At 52.7% G+C, this 23,783-nt stretch overlaps 1 protein-coding gene across 1 annotated transcript in view; it reads left to right on the top strand.

Annotated features, from left to right (window-relative positions):
* Positions 1-6,677: 6,677 nt before the first annotated feature.
* LOC126037518 (electroneutral sodium bicarbonate exchanger 1-like) overlaps positions 6,678-23,783 on the top strand; it is a gene marked incomplete at its 3' end in the record, with an annotated part of 313,251 nt that continues 296,145 nt past the window's right edge. Inside the window, exons 1-20 of the mRNA XM_049797856.1 lie at positions 6,678-6,854; positions 7,666-7,734; positions 13,567-13,648; positions 14,354-14,500; positions 14,952-15,087; positions 15,304-15,464; positions 16,397-16,582; positions 16,692-16,780; positions 16,901-17,058; positions 17,437-17,524; positions 18,030-18,176; positions 18,349-18,440; positions 18,774-18,948; positions 19,085-19,218; positions 19,756-20,001; positions 20,106-20,211; positions 21,134-21,295; positions 22,022-22,135; positions 22,474-22,635; positions 23,248-23,499. Of these exons, the coding sequence (XP_049653813.1) occupies positions 6,819-6,854; positions 7,666-7,734; positions 13,567-13,648; positions 14,354-14,500; positions 14,952-15,087; positions 15,304-15,464; positions 16,397-16,582; positions 16,692-16,780; positions 16,901-17,058; positions 17,437-17,524; positions 18,030-18,176; positions 18,349-18,440; positions 18,774-18,948; positions 19,085-19,218; positions 19,756-20,001; positions 20,106-20,211; positions 21,134-21,295; positions 22,022-22,135; positions 22,474-22,635; positions 23,248-23,499 (2,742 nt within the window). The remainder of the gene's footprint in view (positions 6,855-7,665; positions 7,735-13,566; positions 13,649-14,353; positions 14,501-14,951; positions 15,088-15,303; positions 15,465-16,396; positions 16,583-16,691; positions 16,781-16,900; positions 17,059-17,436; positions 17,525-18,029; positions 18,177-18,348; positions 18,441-18,773; positions 18,949-19,084; positions 19,219-19,755; positions 20,002-20,105; positions 20,212-21,133; positions 21,296-22,021; positions 22,136-22,473; positions 22,636-23,247; positions 23,500-23,783) is intronic.

Below are 23,783 nucleotides of genomic sequence, written 5' to 3'. Positions count from 1 at the left end.
CCTGGGCAGAGCCCAGACCCCCCTGAAAGCAGCTGCAAGACCTGCCACGAGGTACAGGCCAACTGCTCTGATGCTTCGGGCTCACGCTGGAACCCCAAGCGCTCCAAGCCCCAAAATGCAGCTGCCTCTGCAGCGCAGCAGGAGCAGCAGCAGCCAGTGCAGAGCAGCGTGGGGAGCTGGAGCAGAGGGGGGGGCGCCCGGGCCGGGCTCGGCTCCGTTCGGGTCCCATCGGCTCGGTTCGGCTCCTCTCGGCTGGGCTCGGATCCCTTCGGCTCATCTCGTTTCTGTTCGGCTCCCTTCGGCAGGGCTCGGCTCCCTTCGGCTGGGCTCGACTCCCCTCGGCTCGGTTCGGCTTATCTCTTCGGCTAGGATCGGCTCCTCTCGGCTGGGCTCGGCTCCTCTCGTTTGCACTCGGCTGCCCTCGGCTCCGCTCCGGCCGCAGCCCCGGCCCGGCCCCGCCTGAGGCAAGGGCGGGCGGCGGGCGCGGCGGGGCCGGTGGCAGTGGCGGGGGCTCCTCCCCGTCCGTGGAGCGGTGGGCTGCCCGGCGGTCGCCAGCGCCGGGGCTGCCCGGGGGCCTCGCAGGCCGGCAGCGGGGCTGAGGCGGCGGCGGCGGTGGCGGCATCTCCCCTCGCGGCAGGCCGGGGCGCCGGGTCCCGGCCTTCCCCCCGCAGGCCCGGCCAGCCCCGGCCCCTCCCTGCCGCCCCCGGGGCTGCGGGGGCAGCAGGGGACTGCCTGCCGCTGGTGGCTGTCCGGCGGAGGCCGGCGGGCACCGCGGAGACGTGCGGCTGTGTGTGGAGAGAAAGGAGTTTCTGCCGGCTGTCCCCGCAGGGAAGGGACCCGCAGCCGCCGGGGGTCTCCCTCCCTCCCTCCCAGCCTGGCGTGGGTGGCGGGCTGCGACACAGTCCTGCCCGGGCGTTCTTGGCAGCCCCCGGGGCAAGAGGCCCTGGAGGGAGCTTCAGGGAGGTCGGCAGTGGCGTTTCCAGAGCAGTCGCGTCCCGTTGGCTCTCCTGCTTCCTTCCCTCGGCTGGGAGAACGGAGGACGTCCTCGACAGCAGGTACCTACCTGTCGGTTGCCTGAAACCAGGTTTCTTCACGCAGGCAGGCAGGCAGGCGTGTGTACGGACTTCAAATCGGCAGGTGAGCGTGTTGAAGCTACAGCCTGCAGTTTGGTGCCTGCCGGTAGCAGTGAGTTCCTAGGAGACCCTCAATTCGGACGGGACTGGGGGGGCTGCTTTTTTCCTGCCCTCTTTCACTGACCGTGAAAGCGGTCGCTTCCGAGGGGCTACTGCGCTTGCACGGGAGTGTAATGGGAGTAATGGGAGCTGTAAAAAGCGCTCCTGTTCCAGTGCCGTGCGTGGGTTTCGTGCTTCAGTGGGAAAAGAGGCTGGTTTTACTGACGGTGTTTTGAAATGTTGTTTAAAGCGTTCAGCTGAGAAGCTCTCGAGCCTCTGTAGTGGTTTAACCCCAGCCGGCAGCTAAGCCCCGCACGGCCGCTCGCTCGCTGCCCCGCAGTGGGAGGAGGGAGAGGATCGGAAGGGTGAATCGACTCGCGGGTTGGGATAAAGATGGTTTAACAAGTAAAAGCTGTGCACGCGAGCAAAGCAAAGTCAGGAATTCAGTCACTGCTTCCCATTGTCTGGCAGGTGTTTAGTTTGCAGGAAAGCAGGGTTCCATCACGCCTAACAGTTACTTGGGCATGTCCCCCCTTCCTTCTTCTTCCCCCAGTTATATTGCTGAGCGTGACATCCTGTGGTCTGGAATATCCCTTGGGTCAGTTGGGGTCATCTGTCCCAGCCTTGTGCCCCCCCAGCTTCTTGTGCACCCCTAGCTGACTCCCTGGTGGGGTGGGGTGAGGAGCAGAAAAGGCCTTGATGCTGTGTAAGCACTGCTTTCAGCACAAATCCAAAACGTAGCCCCGTGCAAGCTACTGTGGGGAAAATTAACTCTCTGCCAGTCAAAACCAGCACAGCCGTGGAGCTCTGTACGCAAAGTATGTCCTTCTTTCTTGGGCTGTCTGCTGTTAGCAATGTGCCTTTTGCTGGCCTGGCAATCTGGCGCTCAAGTGTGGATGTGGAAAGAGTCTTTGGAAACTCTCAGTGGCAGCAGTTGTTTGTTGTGCTCTTGGGATTTTTTCTTTCACGAGGTTCCCCTTGCGCTGCCACTCCTCTTTGCGACGTGTTTGTGACAAACCTGTCGTGTTGTTTGGAAAGAAGAGCGTGCCTCTGCTGCAGGCAGAGGGGCTGAGCAGGCCTTTTAGGATAACTGCTGCTCTCAGTTTCTAGAAGGCACTGTAGTGGCAAGCCTGAGAAAGGAGAGTGAAGGGAGAGTGTTTTAGTCTGTGGTACTGCTGGCATGCAAGGCAGAGAAAGGAAAGCGGCCTTTGGGTGTGCAGAGGACAATGAATAGGAAGGTTGTGGGAGGTAACAGTTGTGTGGTAAGGCTGCAATGGGAAGTTTGAGTTAGCAGCCAGCAAAGTAACTAAAGCACAGGGTGCTGAGCAGCCTGGTCAGCTGGGGAGGATGTAAAACAAGTGAGGAGGATGGTCCTTTAGAAGTGAAAAAGAGACTTTCCCTGAGGGTGTTGCCCTGGAGGAATCTGCTTGTGTCTGCTAGTCAGGCAGACAGAGATGATGGGCAAGTGCTTTTGTGAGTGGGCAAAACCTTGACCAGCTCAGTCGAGGAGCTCTGGAGCTTTTAGTTTGAGAGGGGACTGGGAATTGCTGGAGGCTGCGATCTGTAGTAATTCCAGAAGTTTGAGCTGCTCTGAAAAAGGAGCTGGAGCTGCTTAGGTTTAAGGGTTGTATTTTTAAGCAGGTGCCTCTAGATTGGGTCCTGCTGAAGGAGTGTTCTGTAGGGCTCAAACTTGGTCTGAAACTTTATGAGTTGTTGTTGGTGTCTCAGCCTCTGATAAAAAATGAATAATGATAGTATTCATAAGTATTACTAAAAAAGCAGTGGCTCAGCATAATCTGGCTCCCTGTGTACGTTGTTGCAAGGCTGTGATCATCATCAGACAGCAGTTCAAGGTTGATGCCCTCAGAGGGCTTTTGGAAAATGTTCTGAACTGTTGAGGTGAAGTCTCTTTTCAGGTGGTGGCAACCGTGCAGAAACTAGGACTGAGATCCTTTTGAGCCTGGAAGTATCCCTGCATCAGAGGAACAGAACAGTGTCGTGGCATCCCGAAAGGGCTGTTTTCATGCCAGTGAGGTTGCAGCAGGGCTAAAATGCCATAGGCAATGACTCAAACCTCTGCCTAGAGAGTGGTTTTATGAGTGTGAGTGAATTTGCTTTGGCAATGAGATGTGCACAGGCATTGCCAGGGCCTGGCTTTACTCTGGAAGTGACTGTTGTTAGCTGCTGCAGAATTGAAGAGAGATCATCCTCTTTCTCTGTCAGAAGCTGGTAGGTATGAGAGCAACTTATTCCTGTTACTGCCAGGAAGAGAAAGTAGCCCAGAGCATCGTCAGACAGGAGGCACCCAAACAAAGGAAGCCTCGTTGTTGGTTTGCTTTGCTAAAGTGCAGCCAGTTTTGCCTGCGTGCTTGAGGAGGGTTTGATTCACGAGCTTGTATTTCTGGAGCTGGGAAGTCCATCCACCTGCTCAGGCAGCACCGGGCCCTGCGGAGAACTGCAAGCTCAGAGGCCTGGCGTGATGAGTTGTCCTGCAATCTGTGTGTCGGGCTTCTCGCTGTAGCATACCTCTTAGTTAATCGCCAGCTGTGGGAATCCTTGAAGCCAAACTCAAACGAACAATTTCATCCCTTAAAGGAACCGACTGTGTCATCTAGGCAAATCTTGGCCTCCATCTCCGGTCCTCAGGATGCAAATGGAGTAAAAGTATTCATGTTACCTGTTTCTTCCTGAGATCAGAGGCATGTAAAGAGACTGCTGCCTGGCGTCACCCATTCTTGAAGGCATGAGCTCCTAGGTGTGCAAACTGCACCCCCAGGAAGGAACGTCTGTAACTGTGGCGTTTGTCATGTCAATTATCTTTTGTCCTCCCATTTTGAGGAGGACTGTGAAGTGAATGTAATGACGCTAGTCCTGTGAATCCTAGTCCTTTTCAGGTTTAAAAATAATTTTTAAAAGAATTACTTTTTAGTTAGGAAAGCTGATGAGGTTTTCTTCACAGGGTTGGGAGAGCCTGGCATGTTGTTTTTTGCGGGAAGATGTCAGGACTGAAGCCAGAGGCAGTTAAGGAAACACAATGCTATGAATGCAAGCAACTGATGGGAGAGTGTCACCTGGATGAGTGTTTCTTGTAATGTGTTACTAGCGTATGGTGTCCCCTCACATCTCATTTCTCCGCTGTGTAGTTCGATGTGTCACTTGTTCAGCTGCTGCTGCTCATTAAATATAAATCTCCATTGGCAGGAGCAGTTACAGGGTCATGGATCTTGGACCAAGATCCTCAAAACCCCCTAGCTATGCGAGGTTTCCCTGCCGCACGTGCACTGCCTTTGTGTCCTGACGCTCTGTTTCTCCAGGAATGTCGGTATTTGCGTGGGGAATTTCAAGGACCTGCCTGTGGACGCGACGGCCCCTACACCCCTGACGTGTTCTTCTGGTGCTGCATCCTCTTCTTCGCCACCTTTGCCCTGTCAAGCTTCTTGAAGAAGTTTAAAACCAGCCGCTACTTTCCAACCAGAGTAAGTAGAAGGAGGTGGCCAGTGTCCATCTCCACACTCATTTCCCAAAATGGCTTTCCTGGAGCACTAAGCAGTATTTGCCCTGCCTTGGTCAAGCTGGGAAACGTTGGCCTTGCAGGCCAAGCTCTCCAAGAGCTTGCATGTCCTGCACTCATTTCCCTGAGTGCAAAATCATCGTAGCATTTCCCACATGCCTCGTGACCTGCCCCAGATTGAAGATTTTTGGGGGTTGATTTTTTTTAATTATTTTTTTCCTCCTCAGGTAGTAGGAAGTCAGGTTTCCCAAAGTTTTGGGGGTTGGGGTTGTGGGATTTTTTCCCTACCTTCTGTGCATTATGTGCTCGAGCAGAAAGTAGATTTGAATGAGGAGCTTCCTTTTGAGGACTAAAGGATGCCTCAGTGCCTTGTTGCCATCCATTGTAGCTGTGAGTGTAGCTGTAGTGGCAGACATGTGTTTTCTTATTTTTAATATTATTATTATTATTTTTAGGTTTTGACTTAAACCAACCCTTGTCGGCCTAGTTAAGCTTGTTTTATTGTCTGACCCCAGATCTCACAGGGACAAACACAGCAGCAGTATCTAAGCAAGGGGTCAGGCTGCATGTGCTCAGAGGGGTGGTGGGATTTGGTTAAGCAGCCTTAGTGTTGTGGATGTCTGCAACTCTTGCATCTCACGTTACGGCCCTGTTTGCCATGCCCCTCTCACCTCTGGTTTCTCACTCCAGGTGCGGTCCACAGTGAGCGACTTTGCTGTTTTCCTCACCATCGTCATCATGGTGCTCCTTGACTTTGTGGTTGGGATCCCATCGCCGAAGCTCCAGGTCCCCCATGCGTTCAAGGTAACGGGGTGTTTTGGCACGTGGGGGTGCCACAAGGTGATGCCGGGGCAGGGCAGGGCTGAGTCTGGAGGAGATGCTGGTGGTGTGACCATCTCCTCTTCCACCTCCAAGTGCCTTGCTTCCTCCTGGAAACAAGAAGATGGCCCCAAAACTAGATACCTACAGGGGAAGTATCTAGAGGTGCTTGCAAAGAGGAGACTGGCACTGCTGAAGCCCCCGGGAGAGGGGGACATGAAGCCAGGGCTGGGAGGTGCTCTGACACAGGGAGGGAGGGGAAAATGAAAGCCAGTGGAGTGCCTGGGCTGGGAGACGATGCTGATGTGTGGGCTTTGTTGCAGCCTACCAGAGGCGATCACAGGTGGTTCATCAACCCCATAGGACCCAACCCTTGGTGGACGGTGTTGGCTGCGCTCGTCCCAGCTCTGCTCTGCACCATCTTGATATTCATGGACCAGCAGATCAGTGCCGTTATTGTGAACAGGAAGGAGCACAAGCTGAAGGTAAGGGCCTGTGAGAGATGACTCCAGCCCCTTCTGGGCTGCAGGTCTGGGGAGAAGCTCTTATTCCCGATGCTTTCTGAAGGCATTGGTTTGGGACAAGGTCAAGCTGCATGGCAGGATGCTCTCCTGGATTAACGATGATGCAGGGAGCAAGTGACAGGGCAGTTCAGATGAGCAACCTTTTGGAGGAGCAAATTAATCTTGGAGCAGTAGAGAACTGCGTTTTTGTTTTAAAATGGCAGCAGCAGCAGGTGTGGGGAATGAATTGTTTTGATGCGCTGCCAGGGATAACTCAGAGTCACACCTTCCTTGCAAGTGGTAGAATTTTCTTTGTGAGTGGAAAAAATGGTTTGGTGCTTTTGGGTTGTCGGTTGGTTTTTTTTGTTGGAGAAGTATGTATCGCACAAGCTCTGCATATCCATTGTGTCTGAACTCCTGCCAGATTTTCATGCCAGGTGCTTGTGCAAAGCCTGCATACACCGTTACTTGTTTCCATTTCTTGTTTTGACTTCTGAAGAAGCTGACTTGTGCTCGAGCAGGGTTTGAGTCTGACTTGCGACGTTATCCTTGCTCTTGTGCTATGGGATGCTCTGTTTCTTGTTTTCCTGCCTGCAGAAAGGATGTGGGTACCACCTAGACCTTTTCGTGGTGGCAGAGATGCTCAGGGTGTGCTCTGTGATGGGGCTGCCCTGGTTTGTGGCTGCGACCGTCCTGTCCATCACCCACGTGAATAGCCTCAAAGTAGAGTCTGACTGCTCAGCTCCAGGAGAACAACCCAAGTTTCTGGGGATACGAGAGCAGAGAGTCACTGGCTTGCTGATCTTTGTGCTCATGGGCTGCTCCGTCTTCTTCACTTCTGTGTTAAAGGTGAGAGGAAAATGCAAACCACCCAACAACCGCGAGCTTGTTGGAAGTTACAGAAAAAACTCCCCTCTCTGCAGGCCTGAGTAGTTAGTTGTGGAGCGGAGGAGGAGGAGGTGATCCCAACCCTTGGGGCTTGACCCACGATGGGAACCAGCCTCGGTTAGGTTTTGCAGCCCTTCAGGCCCCCCGTTTGGTGTGCTCGAGGCGAGCAAGCAACGCAACTGCTTGAATTTTTGGGTGTCTTTCAGGCCTGCCCATGTTTATGGGTTACAGTTGAGCATATTCAGACCAGCACATCTGCTGTCTTTCAAACAGGCAGCCCTTTAGTGGCTGCAGTTTGCTCCCCAAATGCCCCGGAGCAGCCGTTCCCAGGAGCTAAACACACTGAGGTCATCCCCGTGGGCTTCCTTGCACGTTCCTCCCACAAAGTAATCTCGTCTCTAGGCTAGGAGGAGGCCTGTGGCCTTTGCCTGTTGCCCCAAGAATAGGCAGAAGTATTTCTTCTACCGCCAGAGAATGTGGCATAGGGTAGCATGGGTGAAATCGCCTATTTTCCTCCAACCTTTCTGGAAAATAGGATTATTCTGAGGAGAGGTAACTCCCAAGTTCAGCCTAAAGCAGAGCCTTAGCTCACTCGTGTGCACAAAATGGCAAAACAATGGTTAAAATCTGACCCATCTCTAAGCCTGAATGGAAGCTGGAAAGCTTCAAGCAATTTTAGGCAGTGCCTGTGGAAGAGGGTGGTAATACTGAAAATGCAATACAGAAAAAGAAACGATTGCATTCTTTCTTTTTTTTCTCTCCCCCCCCCCAGTTTATACCAATGCCTGTGCTTTATGGCGTCTTTCTCTACATGGGTGTGTCGTCGCTCAGAGGAATTCAGGTACGGACTCTTTTACAGCGTGCAGCATGTTGGCTCCCTGGTATTTTGTCTCCGTAGCAGCAGGGAAAAAAGCAGTGGCATGGGAAAAACTTCTCGCAGAGCAAGCAATGAAACTCTTTTGTGTAAAAAAGAGATTGGTGGAGGCACAGGAGGTATATAGGGCTGGGAGGACCAGGCAAGTTCAGCGCTCTCTGTTGCAGGGTTTAGGGCAGGTCAGTGTTTGGTTACGTGAAAGCGGGGGAATTCAGTGCAAAGTGAAGGCATTTTTGTTTCAGTTGGAGGATTCCCATTAAAGCCATGCAGATGTTTTCAGTTATCCTTGGTGTGCTTCAGGCATTCAGTATCTCTAGACCAGCAAGCTGAGGTGAATGTCACAGTCAAGGGGAGTTTGGTGGTGTTCAGTCTGTGTGCGTACGTGTGTGTGGGGGTGTGGCTTTGTAGTGGTAGAGGGACTGCTACTGCTTTATCATTCAGTGCTCTTCATTTAATACCTAATTCCTCCTCTTTTTTTTTCCTCTTTTTTCCAAATGTAAACTGGGAATGTCCAAAATAATTTTCTGCTATAGTTGATGCATTCTCCACTTTCTTCTTGATCATGACTGGGTTTTTGGTCTGGTTTGGGGTCCTGGCTTTAATTCACTCTTATGTCTCTTACTGGTACGAGAGGGATGCCCTCTGTGGCAGGGCAGCATAGAAAGCATCCGAGCAGTTGGCCTAAGGTGAAAGAAAAGCATTTGCTCCCTGCGCACCAGTTTTACCTCTCTTGGTTGGTTTGGTTTTGGGTTGTTTTTTTTTTTTGCTTTGGCTCTGCCATCAGCCTGGGAGCTGCAAAATGCAGAACTGCCACCTTCTTGTCCCCTGGCTGTAAACTGCATCTAAGGGAGCACTTCAGGTATTTGATTTTGGATACACCATATGGTCACAGGAGCGGCCAGATGAGACCTGGGGCTCTGTGTCCCTGGGCTGCCCCCTCTGTTGTTCCTCCACTTTCCTTCTGTATTTGGTCTGGCTGAGTTGGAGTTCCTTTACCCCATAGCAGCCCTTGTAGTGCTGTGCTCTGTACTGGTAGCTAGAAAGCTGTTGATAACACAGCATTGTTTTGGCCATGGCTGAGCAGTGCTGGCACAGCATCAAGGCTGTCTCTCTAACATTCCCCCGTCTCCAGTAGGCTGGGGGTGGGCAAGATCTTGGGAGGCAACGTAGCCAGGAAGAAGAGGCATCTAGGTAGCAAGTAAATCTTAGGTCCCTTCAGATGCTGGGGACCCTGCGTTCATGCAGCATTGGGCAGACCCCAGATGGATTTTCCCTTGGCACACTTTACAGTGGAGAAGTTCCTCCTTTTGGTCATTCACAGTGTTATACAACTTTGCTTAGAAGAAAACATCTCTATGCATAAAGGATGTTCACGCGCGGACTTCTTGCTGCACTTTAGATAACGGCAGGACCGCGCAGGTGGCGTAATCGGTGGTACCAAGCAGGAGCTGCCTGGAGGCTCCTCTGTTACAGTCAACCAGCTCCGTTTATCCTGCGGCCAAGGGACATGTGTAGGGACGCAGCCTGAAGGCCACGCTGCACGTACAGTGCAGCACAGACCTGCACCTGCTCAGGTTAACTGTTAGGTGGATCCCTGACTCCTGGAGGTACAGTGATCTCCCAGTCAGGATCTCTGCACCAGGCTGTGGAACTGCACGGTAACTCGGGAACCAGAGAAGGTCCAGATCTGGAGGGGATGGTTAACCACAGGGCCTCACGTTGAACCTCCTCTAAGCTCGTCCTGTGCTTACAGGGTTCTCGAGCCTCTCGGGCATCTCCCAGACTGGCCGGTTACTGCCAGCTCCCTCGTTCCTGCGTTCCCCTCCCTGCCTGCCTGCCCCACTTTGGCCCCTGCAGCAGCACTCAGCTGAGCACCCTCCGTTGCTCCTGGGGAAAGAGCGTCCTCCTTGCTCTCCGTGGCGTTCCCCCAGCACACGGTGCTGTAGCAAGGACAAGGCAGTCAGATACAGACACAGCCTGTTGAACAGAGCGTCCTGCACGCAGTGCTTCCGATAGAGCAGCTCAGGAGCAAGGAGGTGAGCTGGGTGTGCTGCCTCTCACAAAGAGCATTCGACATCGGCGACCTTCCCCGTTGGACCCTCTGCAGCCTCTCTTTTTCCCGGTGTTGTAGGTGTTAGGTTGTGTGGTTAAAGGTTCATCTCCACAAACGCAGAGGAGGACAAAGGAGCAATGGCAGGCAGGGGAACCCCAGTGACCTAGGCAGAGGCAAGGGAGCACCCTGCTGTGGCTTTTGCCAGGTGTCGCAGGAGAGGGCTTGACCACATTGCCTGGGTATGAGGCTCACCAGACAAGTATTGACTCTCCCTTGCTCACCTCACAGACTGACGGGGGGAATGCGCTTCTGTGGCCATGCCCTGCCTCTGAAGCCCGGCCGTAGACAAAAAACTGGCTCAAACTGTGAAGGTTACCAGGCAACACGTGACCGGGTGCACGTGTGCGGCAAGGTCTGTGCGTGTGAATGTCTGAAACTGAGTTCTGAGCTGTCAAGCAGAAGCCTGCTTCTTGCTACACGCAGCCGGCGTGGGCTGGTTGTAAATTAGGGTAACACCTGGAGTAAGCAAAAGTGGCGTGTCCCGAATCCTATAGTTAATAAAGAGCTAGGAGGCAGAAGCCTTAATTCGGAGGCTGATCAGGCATTGTACTGCTCACATAGACAACTTAGATTGGGAAAACTGGGGGTGTAAGGTTCCAGAAAGAAGAGGTGGTGTCAAAAAGAAGGGTTCCCAGAAAGAAGAAGGGATCTTGAAGAGAAGCAAGGGACCCAGGAAGGAAAAGGTGAAGATCCTGGCTGGAGGAAATATCCTGGAAGTGGCGGAAGATCTTGGAGACCAGAGAGCCGCGTGGAGACAAGTGCCAGGGGATGCCCAGGGACCTTGACCAGCACCCTGCGAAACTGGTAAGGGCGAGCAGCTGCACAGCAGGAACCAAGGTGACATTCTGCTTGACCTTCCCGGACCTGCAGTAGCCTCCCTGCTGGGAAGGGGAGTTGGATCAAGCAACTGCAGGATTCAATAGGAATGCATTTCACGAAGGTAAAGAGGACACAGCAGTGGCTTGGAAATGCTGGTTGGTTTAATGGTAAAACTGGAATTATTCTGTGAACTGTGCATTCCTTTTAATATGGACTTAATTTGAAATAGCTGCTTTGAAGTTGTTCTGACTTCACTTTAATCGACACCTGCAATCTTCATCATCTTATCTTCTCCAACAGTGAAACCACACCCTGCCCCTCCCCACCCCCTGCAAAAAAAACCCCAAAACCAACCCAGGAAAAGAAAGACTTCAAGGGCAAGCTAGGCAGCAAAGTTGTGCGAGATTGGTCAAACTGCTCAAAGTTTGCCGAGAGATTGGAGCTTGCAATTCAGATGTACGTCGCTCAGCGTGGGGAGGGTAGTACGCACCTTTCACTGGAGTCAGAGGGAAAAACAGGGAGAAGGGAGCTGCAGCGTAAAGAGTAAAGGACCTGACATTCTTAGGAAAACTCTCCTTTTTCTTTCCTTTTCCTTGCTCCTTCGCTTCCAGATCTCCGTGGTCGCAGTTTGTGCTGCCTCACCTCCAGCACAGCGTGCAGAATGAAACGACGGTCACAGAATTCATCCTCCTGGGGTTCTGCAGCACCCCAGCCCTGCAGCGCTGCCTCTTTGGCCTTTTCTCTGCCCTCTGCTCTGCCACTCTGATGGGAAACGCACTTGTCTTTCTGCTTATCTGCCTGGACTACTGCCTCCACAGCCCCATGTACTTCTTCCTCTGCCACCTCTCCATCGCGGACATCTGCTACACCTCCAGCAATGTCCCCCGTACGCTAAGGAGCCTCCGTGGATAAGGCAGAACCCTCTCCTTTGCTGGGTGTGGGGCACAGAGCCATCTTTATTTAATCTTTGCACTTACAGCGTGCGTGCTGCTGGCCGTCATGTCTCATGTTCGCCACGTGGCAATCTGCCGTCCCCTGCGCTATGCCCTCATCGTGATCTGGAGGCTGCGCCTCACCCTTGCCACGGTTTTGTGGGCTTTGGCATTCGTATTTGGTACACTGCAAGCCTCTCTGGCTTTACACCTGCCTTCCTGTGGCCCCTGCGAGGTTGTCCACTTCTCCTGTGAAATTCTTGCTGTCTCAAAGCTGGCCTGCCCTGCCGCTCCTGCCAATAAAGTCCTGATCTTTGCTGTTTGTGTGTGCTTCTTCCTCTTCCCTTTAAGCCTTAATCCCAATTTGCTCCCTGGACAGCCTGGCCACCGATCTGCGCATCCGCTCTGTGCCAGGATGGCACGAAACCACCTCCACCTGTGGCTCCCACCCGACCGTGGTGGGTGTCTTTTATGGAAACGCCATCTTCGTGTACGCGGGGCCCGGGAGCGGTAACTCCTCTGGGAGGGAGAAAGTTCTTTCCCTTTCTACAGTCTCGTCAGCCCCAGTTTGAACCCCGTCATTGACAGTCGGAGGAACAAGCAGGTGAAGGAAGCCTTGCTGAAGCTTCAGAGAAGGAAGAGGGTCTTTCATTCCGTCTAGCTGGCGCTCTAGGCTTTCACCTGTCTCCTGTCTTTCTGCTCTTTCTTCTTGAGCTCTTGGGGTATTTCTCATGGAATGTTAAGTGGTTAAAACGTAACACAAGACATGGGTATTCAAATGCATTTGTCTCTTGTTTCTCTGTGCGGTCTGGTGAATATCATGACACAAAATGACTCATTCCTTGTATTGCAAATAACTAATTCTTGTTCCTCAGATGCAGCCGTCCTAGACGGGTAGTATGTTTCACCGGAACTGTTGACCCAAGTGGAAAAAACAGTCTTCTCGGTTCTAGCTAGCAGTCGGGATAAACTACTGTGTAGCAGGGTTTTTTTCTGAATCTACCCATTGATCCAATAAGATATTCTTTTTCCCTACCATATTTGTACCTTTTGTTATCCTCAGGATGCTAGAGCTTCAGCTCTACTGTTAGAAAGAAAAAGAGAGAAAACATGATGCTGCTAATGGGCTTTGCCTCTCAGGAGGGTGAACGAGCCTGTGAAGGTTTTTCTTTCTGCACACTTTTGAGCCTGACACCTTTCATGCAGGAATTTTCTCTATTCTGGAGAGTTTTTGCTCAAAGCAGAGCTGGCTTCTGCCCAGGCACTAAGTTTTCCAAGTGGGAAGGGTCTAGGGGTGCGTGGCTTTAAATAGCTGCCTGGATCCGCATCATAGCTTGTGATTTCATAATGGTCCCTATTGTGTCTCTGGAGTTGGTGCACACTGGGTGCCACTTAGCTCCTCCCGTGAGGGCTACTCCATCAGTCCCTGGGGAATCGGGCCCCTGACTGACCTGGAGGTTCAGTTGTCCCCAAAACCCAGTGACTGACGTGAGGATGAACCCAAACGGGGGTTACAAAATGACACTTCTGGAAGAGTTACAGGTAGCGTGGCCGGGGCTCAAAAGTGCAGTTTTGTGGGTTGGGTTTTTTTTTTCCATTTTGGAAATCACTTTTTTAGACGGGAACCTCAAGAACAAAGCGGGAGGTGGGGTTTTTTTTGTCTGAAACACTCATCCCTCTCCTGCTGTATTAAATACGTCCAGACTCTCGTGGTATACAGTACAGGTGATGTTATGGGCTGTTTTATTTGCGTATGGGAAGAAAACCCTCCTACAAGTCTGTGGTTTTAGGGCTGTGCCTGAAGGAGGAGGAGGCACGCAGAGGCGTGATGGCTTGTGGACTCGCGTGGACGCAGGGGTGGATGATGTCTGGGAGGACGTAAGGGAGCTCTCCACCCCCAGCCCCAACTTTTCCCTTCTTGTCGTTGCTAAACAGAGACATGACGAGGAGGCAGTGATTGACCGGGGAAGAAGGAGCAACGCTGTCAGTATTTGCTATGAGAAGGAGGAGTTGGAAGGTGAGTCTCTGCTGAGATCCTGGTGGAGGAGCCACCAGCCCAGCGCGTTTTCCCATCGCACAAAGTCTCTCCAGTGTGCCTTGTTGGGTGTCACATCACGTGCAGCAAAACGTGCCGCGCTTCTCAATAAAGCAGCACAGTTATTGTCACATTTTTTACTGTTATGGCTTTTTAAACGGAGGGAAAAAGCCTCCCGGGAGGCCACGGTGTGAGTTGTAGCCACGGGGCTCGATAATTCACGGCTTTTTTTCTCGCAGAGGTTGCTCCTGGCTTGGAGAGGTCAGGAGAATCATTTCAGGGCTGCAGACGCGGGGCTGTGATTTTCTTTTTTTGTTCTGGAGTTCATTACAATGGGACTGATTTGATCGTCTCTTGTTGCCTCGTGCCATACAGAGCTTTTGAAAATAATTAGCTTGTGTTGCTGCTTAATGAGCAAGTCTGAGTGTTGTCCAGCCGAAGCTGGAATTTGAGAAGAGGTCCGACACTTTCAGGGCACTTTTAGATGACCCGGAGCCAACACTTGTTGTTGCTGTGTTGTTGCAAAGCTTGAGTAAAATAGGCTTGGAAAAAAGGAGGTCCAGTGAAAATAACATTAAGGGAAGCTGGCGTTGCTCCTGGGATCGAACCGTGGCTTAGCAAGGCACCAGCCACCTCAACTATTGCCGCAATGCCGAGAGTGCTGCAAAAAACGCTGCTTTTTCGCAGGCCACCGGACCCTGTACGTGGGCGCGCAGATGCCACTGGTTAGGCAGAGCCACCGGCATCACCGACGCCACTGCCAGAAGCATCGGGAAGGGGAACGGGAGAAGGAGTCTGCCCCGACAGAGCAGGGCTACCACTGTAAGTCCCACCGCGGCATTCGCTAAACTGGGGGCAACGTGGGCACTGGGGCATTCTGCAAGCAGGTCCCCGTGGCTAGTTTGAGTGAGTTGCTGTTCTTCCGAGGGAAAGTGGCCTTATTGAGCAACACCCTCTTTTTCCCAAGTTTTACTTTCTTTTTTTTTTTTTCTTTTTTTTTTTTTTTTAATGCAGTTAAATGCATAATGGGTTTAGGCTCGTCTTCCTTAGAGGGATCCTGGCTTTAAAAATGGCAATGTGGGGAAGGAAAGCAGCCCATCCTTATGCAGAGGTGGACTAGATGCTTCTCCTTCTCCACGGCTCTGTGCAAGCCCAGACAGACGCAGAGGAGAGGGGCCAGCCCAGGGTTTATGGCTGCACTGGTGCTGATGGCCACTTTGCACATGAGGGTGACGAGCTGTGTTCAGGCGCGGTTACGGGATGGGTCTTTGCCTTCTGCCCCCAGGCTCCCCGTCCCAGCGGGTGCAGTTCATTCTCAGGACCAAGGAGGACGAGCAGCACATCCCTCACCACTTGTTCTCCGAGCTGGATGAGATCTGTGTAAAAGAGGGCCGAGATGCCGAGTGGAAGGAAACGGCAAGGTAAATCCCTGCTGCTTTGGCTGCGGTGGGAGAGGAGTCCCCGCACCAGCAGCGCCCGTGGGCTCTGCTTTCTCCTCTCCAGGACGCGAAGCTTTTGCAGCTGCAGGTGGCGGCACGAGGAGCCTTCTCCTCTTGCCACCCCGTGGCTCTGTCAAAGGGGCTGCAGAGCTGGGGCTGTTTTCGTGCAATGGGGCTGATCGCACCCGATGTCCGCAGGTGGCTGAAGTTTGAGGAGGACGTGGAAGACGGCGGCGAGCGCTGGAGCAAGCCCTACGTTGGCACACTGTCCTTGCACAGCCTCTCCGAGCTGAGGAGCTGCATCAGCAATGGGTCGGTGCTGCTGGACATTTGTGCCAACAGCATCGAAGAGATTGCAGGTACCGTGGGCACTGCATCTCTCCGGGAATGGCCGAGCTCAGCTCGCCACGGTGCTCTTCACTTCCAAATCAAACCCTGCCCCAATGGCACGTCCTTTTCCAGAAGTGCCACTGTGTTTTTCTCATGAGCTGTTTTTGGATGTAGACTGGGCGTGCAACAGTCGCGCTGTTTTTTTATTCCAATAGGGGGTCCTTTTGAAAGCAGTTTGTGGGGTTGGAGAAGCCACTAGAGAATATTCTGCAGCCAAAAAGGGGCGTGTGTCAGGGCTTAGCAGGCTGCTCTTAGAAATACGGAGTCTGCGTAAGAGCTGAACCTCCTTAAAGGAACTATTTCTTACAAGCTGTTTCCTCGCATTCTTTTTTTTACTTTTGCCTTCACATCCAGCATTTAAGAGTTTTAAGGCAGAGTTTCTCTGGCGATGACCAAGCAGTGTATTTCTGTGGGGAAGATATTTGAAGTTAATTGCAAAAGCCGCTTTGGAGAAGTTATCTTTGACTGGCGGCAGGTCTCCATTCAGCCCTTTCAAGGGCTGGAGAAGTCGGAGCCGTTCTTAGCACGTTTCTCCCTGGGCTCAGCAAATTGCACTCGATCAGCACGGGAAACTCTGGGAATGTCTGTGCTATAGATTGCTTATAATTTGGGTAAACGTGTAGAGTCAGAAAGGCCAGGTCGGGCAAGAAAATTGCATTATTTAGAATGGGAAATATTTATCTTAGCGGAATGATGAATAAGCACTTGGATGATGTTTCTTAGCAAAAGAAAATTCTCATTTTCGCTGCAAAGGCTGAACATTATTAAAAGGCCTTGCTATGCAAGGCTGAGCCGGCATTAGGGTGCAGCCTGTGTGGCACAGCCTTCCCTGGGGGCTTTGGGGGTCGGGACTTGTTGGGGTTTCTGCTCTGATGGCTTTGTTTCCCTTTGCCATCCTCAGATATGATCCTGGCCCAGCAAGAACAGTCCACGGAGTTTGACGAGCACGTGCGGGCGCAAGTTCGAGAAGTCCTTTTGAGGAAGCACCACCATCAGAACGAGAAGACAACCAACCTTCTCCCCGCTGTCTGCTCGTTTGCTGATGTGAGCAAGAGGCAGTCAGACCTGCACCTCCTCTACAAGCCAGGTGAGGGTTTCTGCAGGGCTGTGGCCCCATTAGACTTGCCCGGGCAAAGGAGAAGCGTCCCAGTTGCTCCTTGTCCATCTTTCTGAGTGTCTTTTCTTTTTCTTACCAGCCCAAACAATCACCCCTTGTCCTTCTCCCACCGCTGCGGAAGCTAAAGATGGGGTGAACCGTGAGAGCAGAGCAATGGATTTAAGCAAGGTGAGACACTCGTAGCTTTCTTACGCCTTTAGGGCCAGATTTGCTCTTGCAGAGTGTGCTGCAGAGCGCTGTGGGCTTTGCTTTTGGGGTAATTGCCTGAAAATCGCTTGTCGTGCCCAGGCGGAGCTGCACTTCATGAAGAAAATTCCCACCGGGGCTGAAGCATCCAACGTGCTCGTAGGAGAGCTGGATTTCCTTCACCAGCCCATCGTGGCATTTGTCCGCCTGAGCCCGGCTGTCCTCCTCTCAGGCATGACGGAAGTTCCCATCCCAACAAGGTGCGAATGAGAAGCGCAAATTTCTTCCGTAAAAAAGACACCCAACCAAACATCAAGTTGCAGGCATCAGTTTGGTGTCCCAAGGGAACAAGGCTAGCGGGAGGGGGAGCAAGCACGTTTCCCCCACCCACGTCTCCTCGCCTTCATTTCTCCATTCCCTGCTGTAGCTTTTAAACCCATCGGCCAATTGTAATGAAAGTTGGCCCCCAAATTACATTTGCCGTCGGTTTTGAAGAATTTCAAATTCATCGCGGCATCGCTGAGCCTACGTGTCCCGTCTTGAGCCACGCTCTGGGCTGAGAGCTGCCAGGGCTTTCCTTGTGTGCTCTTGGAGCAAGGACACCTTCTTCTCTCTCTCATTTTGTTTTTCTTGCCCAGGTTCCTGTTTGTTTTGCTTGGACCAGAAGGAAAAGCCCATCAGTACCATGAGATCGGCAGGTCCATGGCCACTATCATGACGGATGAGGTGCGACAAGATGAGATAGCTCCGGGTCATTTTTGCCTTTCTTCAGCTCTCCCTGTCTCTGAAGTAGTGAGGAAGAGGATTTGCTGTCCCAGCTGCCCGCAGCTCTCCAAATAGCCCAGCCCTCTTTCTCACCCCAAAGCAAACACGCAGATTTGCATCACCCCACATCCTGGAGGCTGAAATCCCGCCCGGGGTGCATCCTGCACCTCATCCTTCTCGCCGGGGTCCCCAGCACGCTGTCCCCAGTGGTGGCATTGCCAGGGCCAGCAAAACTTCTCTTGCTCTTTAAGCAGAAGGGTATGGTGTGCCATGGGGGACGGGGGCCTCGTGGGGGAGATGATTACAAGTGCCGTGATGCACAGATTTTTCCTTTTGGGGGAATATTTCCTGCCCTTTCCAGCAGGGAATTTTGGTGAAAAAGCCTTGCGTTTAGCCAAGAGCTTATTGCACTGGTTAGGACATCCGAGCTGGGTTGTCCTCTCACCAGGTTGTCTTCTATTGGCAGGTTTTCCGTGACGTTGCCTATAAAGCCAAGAACGGGGCTGACCTCGTGGCTGGCATCGACGAGTTTCTGGATCAGGTCACGGTCTTGCCGCCAGGAGAGTGGGATCCATCGATCCGAATCGAGCCCCCGAAAAACGTCCCTTCGCAGGTGGGTGCCACGTCGGCGGGAGGCGGGAGGGGGACGGGCAGGATGGCTGGGGATGCTGTTCAGGGGCCCAAATTCACAAGGTCCCACTCTGACACAGTCACAGAGCCAGACCAGAAGCAAAACAAGCCAGTGGTTACAAGTCCATAGCTTTATCTTACTTCCATTTTAACAGGAAAAAAGGAAGATGCCAGGAGCTCTTGATGACAGTGCTTCTCACAGCACGCTGGAAAAACACAGTGGCCCTGAACTGCAGCGGACGGGAAGGTGGGAGCTTTAATAGTATGGGGTTTTTTTCTGTTTGCCTCTCAAATCTGAGCATGCACCTTCCCTTCTAGCAGGTCTTTGGGGTTAGCTGGTTCAGTGAAGGGGCTCCACATTGCCAGCTTGGTCCCCTGGGCTGGGCAGGGGGGAGATCTGGGCAGCTGGGCTCAGCCCCAGCCATCACCGTTGCACGCAGGTTTCCTTGATTTGGGCTGAAGGAGAGTGCTGCTTTTTAGCCACGAAAGTTACTCTATGCTTGTGATTGCCCTTCTGCAGCAAAGCAAAGTCGACGTGTTCCTCCAAGAGAACAGACTCTCTTCTTTTTCCTTCCTGCAGGCTCTTTGGAGGTTTGACCCTGGACGTGAAGCGGAAAGCCCCGTGGTTCTGGAGCGACTTCCGGGATGGTCTGAGCCTGCAGTGCCTGGCGTCCTTCCTCTTCCTCTACTGTGCCTGCATGTCCCCTGTCATCACCTTTGGGGGACTGCTGGGGGAGGCGACCAATGGCCACATAGTGAGCACCTCTCTCTGTTGGGGGGCATGGGGGAGGATAAAACTCAGGCCAAAGTCCCTGCTGCAGTGAACCGGCTTTGGTTTTTGTTTCTCCCTAACGATTTATTTACTCACGGCCGCCTCTCTTCCCCGGACAGAGTGCCATGGAGTCGCTGCTGGGCGCGTCCATGGCCGGCGTGGTGTATTGCCTCTTTGCCGGCCAACCTCTCACCATCCTCGGCAGCACCGGACCCGTCCTCGTGTTTGAGAAGATCCTCTACAAATTCTGCAAGTAAGGCAGGCTGCCGCAGCTGGGTGCTGCGAGAGCCTTCAGAAGGGGGCAGTGATGGAGAAAAGATGCTTTGCTTTTCTTTTTCTTAGGGGTAGTTGCTAGATTTTAGTGACAGTCCTTTTGTTGCGATGGCTTTGATGGGAGATAAACCGCCCTTATTGCCATAAGGTTTATTATTAAGCCCCAGCTTGCTGGCAGCAGGTGACTGGGTGCAAACCCAGCTGGTTTCAGTGTTAGGGCGTCAGGGTGATGTGGGAGAACACCACCTGGCCCAAGAGGGACCTGACCTCAAGCAGCCTCCAAGGTGTTAACACGAGATCCGTGTTAAACAGTGGTAACTAAATAATTGGCCTCTCCTGCTGTGGGTCTACACCCTGCACCACAGCCCCGAGGCTCTCTGTAGTAGTACATGGAAACTGCATTTCCCATCCGCAGCCTTGACACGCTCCAAAATTGCTCCCCGTTTTCCCCGAAGGCAGGCATGGCTCAGGGCCTCTTGCTGGCCTTTCCAGCCTTTGTTTCATTCTGCTTTCCCAGGGAGTACACGCTCTCCTATCTGTCTCTGCGGGCGTGCATTGGGCTGTGGACCGCCTTCTTGTGCATAGTGCTGGTGGCCACCGACGCCAGCTGTTTGGTGTGCTACGTCACCCGCTTCACAGAAGAAGCCTTTGCCTCCCTCATCTGCATCATCTTCATCTACGAGGCTCTGGAGAAGCTGAGTCACCTGCGAGACACCTACCCTGTGCACATGCACAGCAAGCTGGACTTCCTCACCAGCTACTAGTGGGTTTTTTTCCCCCTGAGAAAGCTGCTGCCCCTTGGCAGGAGCTCCGGGCTGCACCTCCATCACCTTTCCCTTACCCCTGTCTTGGCTTCTCTCCTCCCAGCTGTAAGTGTGAGGCACCGACCCATCCCAGCAACGAAACGCTGCGTTTCTGGGCGAGCAACAAGATCAACGTGTCTGGCATCGCCTGGGAAAACCTCACGGTGACCGTAAGTGCCCCGAGCCACTGCTTCCTCGCGCCGCGTCCATGGGGTCCAGGGGTATTTGCCTGGTGCAGAAGTCAGAGCCCTTCAGGGAATGATGGGCTTCAAACTGTGCTAGTGCTGCTCGGAAAAGTCCTTGCTTAAATGTAGCGTGTGGTTTTAAACCGCTTGGTCCTGGGGAGGAGAGTCCACCTTGTCCAGTCTACCTGGTCCCCAACGTTGTGGGTAGCAAGTGTCCCCGTCAAGCCTGTTGCAGGACAGTATTTCTGACTGGGAGGAAGGTTAAGTAGTGGGTGGTTTGATTATTGTAGAAGTTGTAGGACTTAAGTTCATGCTTGAAAGGTAGTAGCTGGCCTCCTCAATGGGTTCCTAGTAACTCCAGGCCTTGCTTTCTCGTTCAGTGCTGTCTGTAGGTACGTGCATGAATTTGCTTGTCTGAGCAGCCTCTCAGGCTGTTGTTGCCGGAAGCAGAGCCCGGGCCTAGGGCGCCAGGCTCTTACGGTGGCCTTCATCCCCTCTTGGCCAGGTTCTGCGAGCCCTCCCCTGGGGAGGGACAATCTGTCTCTTCTCCTCCTTTCCTAGCATGGTTGTCTTTAGCCCTCCTTCCCTCTTCCCTCTCTCTCTATCCCCAAGAGTTTCCAGTGTTTCCTTCCCCTCTGGTGTCTTCTTTAGCCACGATTGCTCGAATGGCAGGCAGAGGATGTGCCGAGGGTGCGGGGTATGGTGTCCCCTCACATCTCATTTCTCCGCTGTGTAGTTCGATGTGTCACTTGTTCAGCTGCTGCTGCTCATTAAATATAAATCTCCATTGGCAGGAGCAGTTACAGGGTCGTGGATCTTGGACCAAGATCCTCAAAACCCCCTAGCTATGCGAGGTTTCCCTGCCGCACGTGCACCGCCTTTGTGTCCTGACGCTCTGTTTCTCCAGGAATGTCGGTATTTGCGTGGGGAGTTTCAAGGACCTGCCTGTGGACGCGACGGCCCCTACACCCCTGACGTGTTCTTCTGGTGCTGCATCCTCTTCTTCGCCACCTTTGCCCTGTCAAGCTTCTTGAAGAAGTTTAAAACCAGCCGCTACTTTCCAACCAGAGTAAGTAGAAGGAGGTGGCCAGTGTCCATCTCCACACTCATTTCCCAAAATGGCTTTCCTGGAGCACTAAGCAGTATTTGCCCTGCCTTGGTCAAGCTGGGAAACGTTGGCCTTGCAGGCCAAGCTCTCCAAGAGCTTGGATGTCCTGCACTCGTTTCCCTGAGTGCAAAATCATCGTAGCATTTCCCACATGCCTTGTGACCTGCCCCAGACTGAAGATTTTTGGGGGTTTATTTTTTTTTTTTTTTTTTTTTCCTCCTCAGGTAGTAGGAAGTCAGGTTTCCCAAAGTTTTGGGGGTTGGGGTTGTGGGATTTTTTCCCTACCTTCTGTGCATTATGTGCTCGAGCAGAAAGTAGATTTGAATGAGGAGCTTCCTTTTGAGGACTAAAGGATGCCTCAGTGCCTTGTTGCCATCCATTGTAGCTGTGAGTGTAGCTGTAGTGGCAGACATGTGTTTTCTTATTTTTAATATTATTATTATTATTTTTAGGTTTTGACTTAAACCAACCCTTGTCGGCCTAGTTAAGCTTTTTTTATTGTCTGACCCCAGATCTCACAGGGACAAACACAGCAGCAGTATCTAAGCAAGGGATCAGGCTGCATGTGCTCAGAGGGGTGGTGGGATTTGGTTAAGCGGCCTTAATGTTGTGCATGTCTGCAACTCTTGCATCTCACCTTACGGCCCTGTTTGCCATGCCCCTCTCACCTCTGGTTTCTCGCTCCAGGTGCGGTCCACAGTGAGCGACTTTGCTGTTTTCCTCACCATCGTCATCATGGTGCTCCTTGACTTTGTGGTTGGGATCCCATCGCCGAAGCTCCAGGTCCCCCATGCGTTCAAGGTAACGGGGTGTTTTGGCACGTGGGGGTGCCACAAGGTGATGCCGGGGCAGGGCAGGGCTGAGTCTGGAGGAGATGCTGGTGGTGTGACCATCTCCTCTTCCACCTCCAAGTGCCTTGCTTCCTCCTGGAAACAAGAAGATGGCCCCAAAACTAGATACCTACAGGGGAAGTATCTAGAGGTGCTTGCAAAGAGGAGACTGGCACTGCTGAAGCCCCCGGGAGAGGGGGACATGAAGCCAGGGCTGGGAGGTGCTCTGACACAGGGAGGGAGGGGAAAATGAAAGCCAGTGGAGTGCCTGGGCTGGGAGACGATGCTGATGTGTGGGCTTTGTTGCAGCCTACCAGAGACGACCGTGGGTGGTTCATCAACCCCATAGGACCCAACCCTTGGTGGACGGTGTTGGCTGCGCTCGTCCCAGCTCTGCTCTGCACCATCTTGATATTCATGGACCAGCAGATCAGTGCTGTTATTGTGAACAGGAAGGAGCACAAGCTGAAGGTAAGGGCCTGTGAGAGATGACTCCAGCCCCTTCTGGGCTGCAGGTCTGGGGAGAAGCTCTTATTCCCGATGCTTTCTGAAGGCATTGGTTTGGGACAAGGTCAGGCTACGTGGCAGGATGCTCTCCTGGATTAACGATGATGCAGGGAGCAAGTGACAGGGCAGTTCAGATGAGCAACCTTTTGGGGGAGCAAATTAATCTTGGAGCAATAGAGAACTGCGTTTTTGTTTTAAAATGGCAGCAGCAGCAGGTGTGGGGAATGAATTGTTTTGATGCGCTGCCAGGGATAACTCAGAGTCACACCTTCCTTGCAAGTGGTAGAATTTTCTTTGTGAAAGAAAAAAATGGTTTGGTGCTTTTGGGTTGTGGGTTGTTGTTTTTTGGAGAAGTATTTATCGCACAAGCTCTGCATATCCATTGTGTCTGAACTCCTGCCAGATTTTCATGCCAGGTGCTTGTGCAAAGCCCGCATACACCGTTACTTGTTTCCATTTCTTGTTTTGACTTCTGAAGAAGCTGACTTGTGCTCGAGCAGGGTTTGAGTCTGACTTGCGACGTTATCCTTGCTCTTGTGCTATGGGATGCTCTGTTTCTTGTTTTCCTGCCTGCAGAAAGGATGCGGGTACCACCTGGACCTTTTTGTGGTGGCCGTGATGCTCGGGGTGTGCTCTGTGATGGGGCTGCCCTGGTTTGTGGCTGCGACCGTCCTGTCCATCACCCACGTGAATAGCCTCAAAGTAGAGTCTGACTGCTCAGCTCCAGGAGAGCAACCCAAGTTTCTGGGGATACGAGAGCAGAGAGTCACTGGCTTGCTGATCTTTGTGCTCATGGGCTGCTCCGTCTTCTTCACTTCTGTGTTAAAGGTGAGAGGAAAATGCAAACCACCCAACAACCGCGAGCTTGTTGGAGGTTACAGACAAACAGTCCCCTCTCTGCAGGCCTGAGTAGTTAGTTGTGGAGCGGAGGAGGAGGAGGTGATCCCAACCCTTGGGGCTTGACCCACGGTGGGAACCAGCCTCAGTTAGGCTTTGCAGCCCTTCGGGCCCCCGTTTGGTGTGCTTGATACGAGCAAGCAACGCAACTGCTTGAATTTTTGGGTGTCTTTCAGGCCCGCCCATGTTTATGGGTTACAGTTGAGCATATTCAG

Source organism: Accipiter gentilis, unplaced genomic scaffold (assembly GCF_929443795.1).
Source record: "Accipiter gentilis unplaced genomic scaffold, bAccGen1.1, whole genome shotgun sequence".
Taxonomy (NCBI): Eukaryota; Metazoa; Chordata; class Aves; order Accipitriformes; family Accipitridae; genus Astur; species Astur gentilis.
The sequence above is the reverse complement of the archived record's forward strand: the minus strand, read 5'-3'. Positions and strand labels throughout refer to the sequence as shown.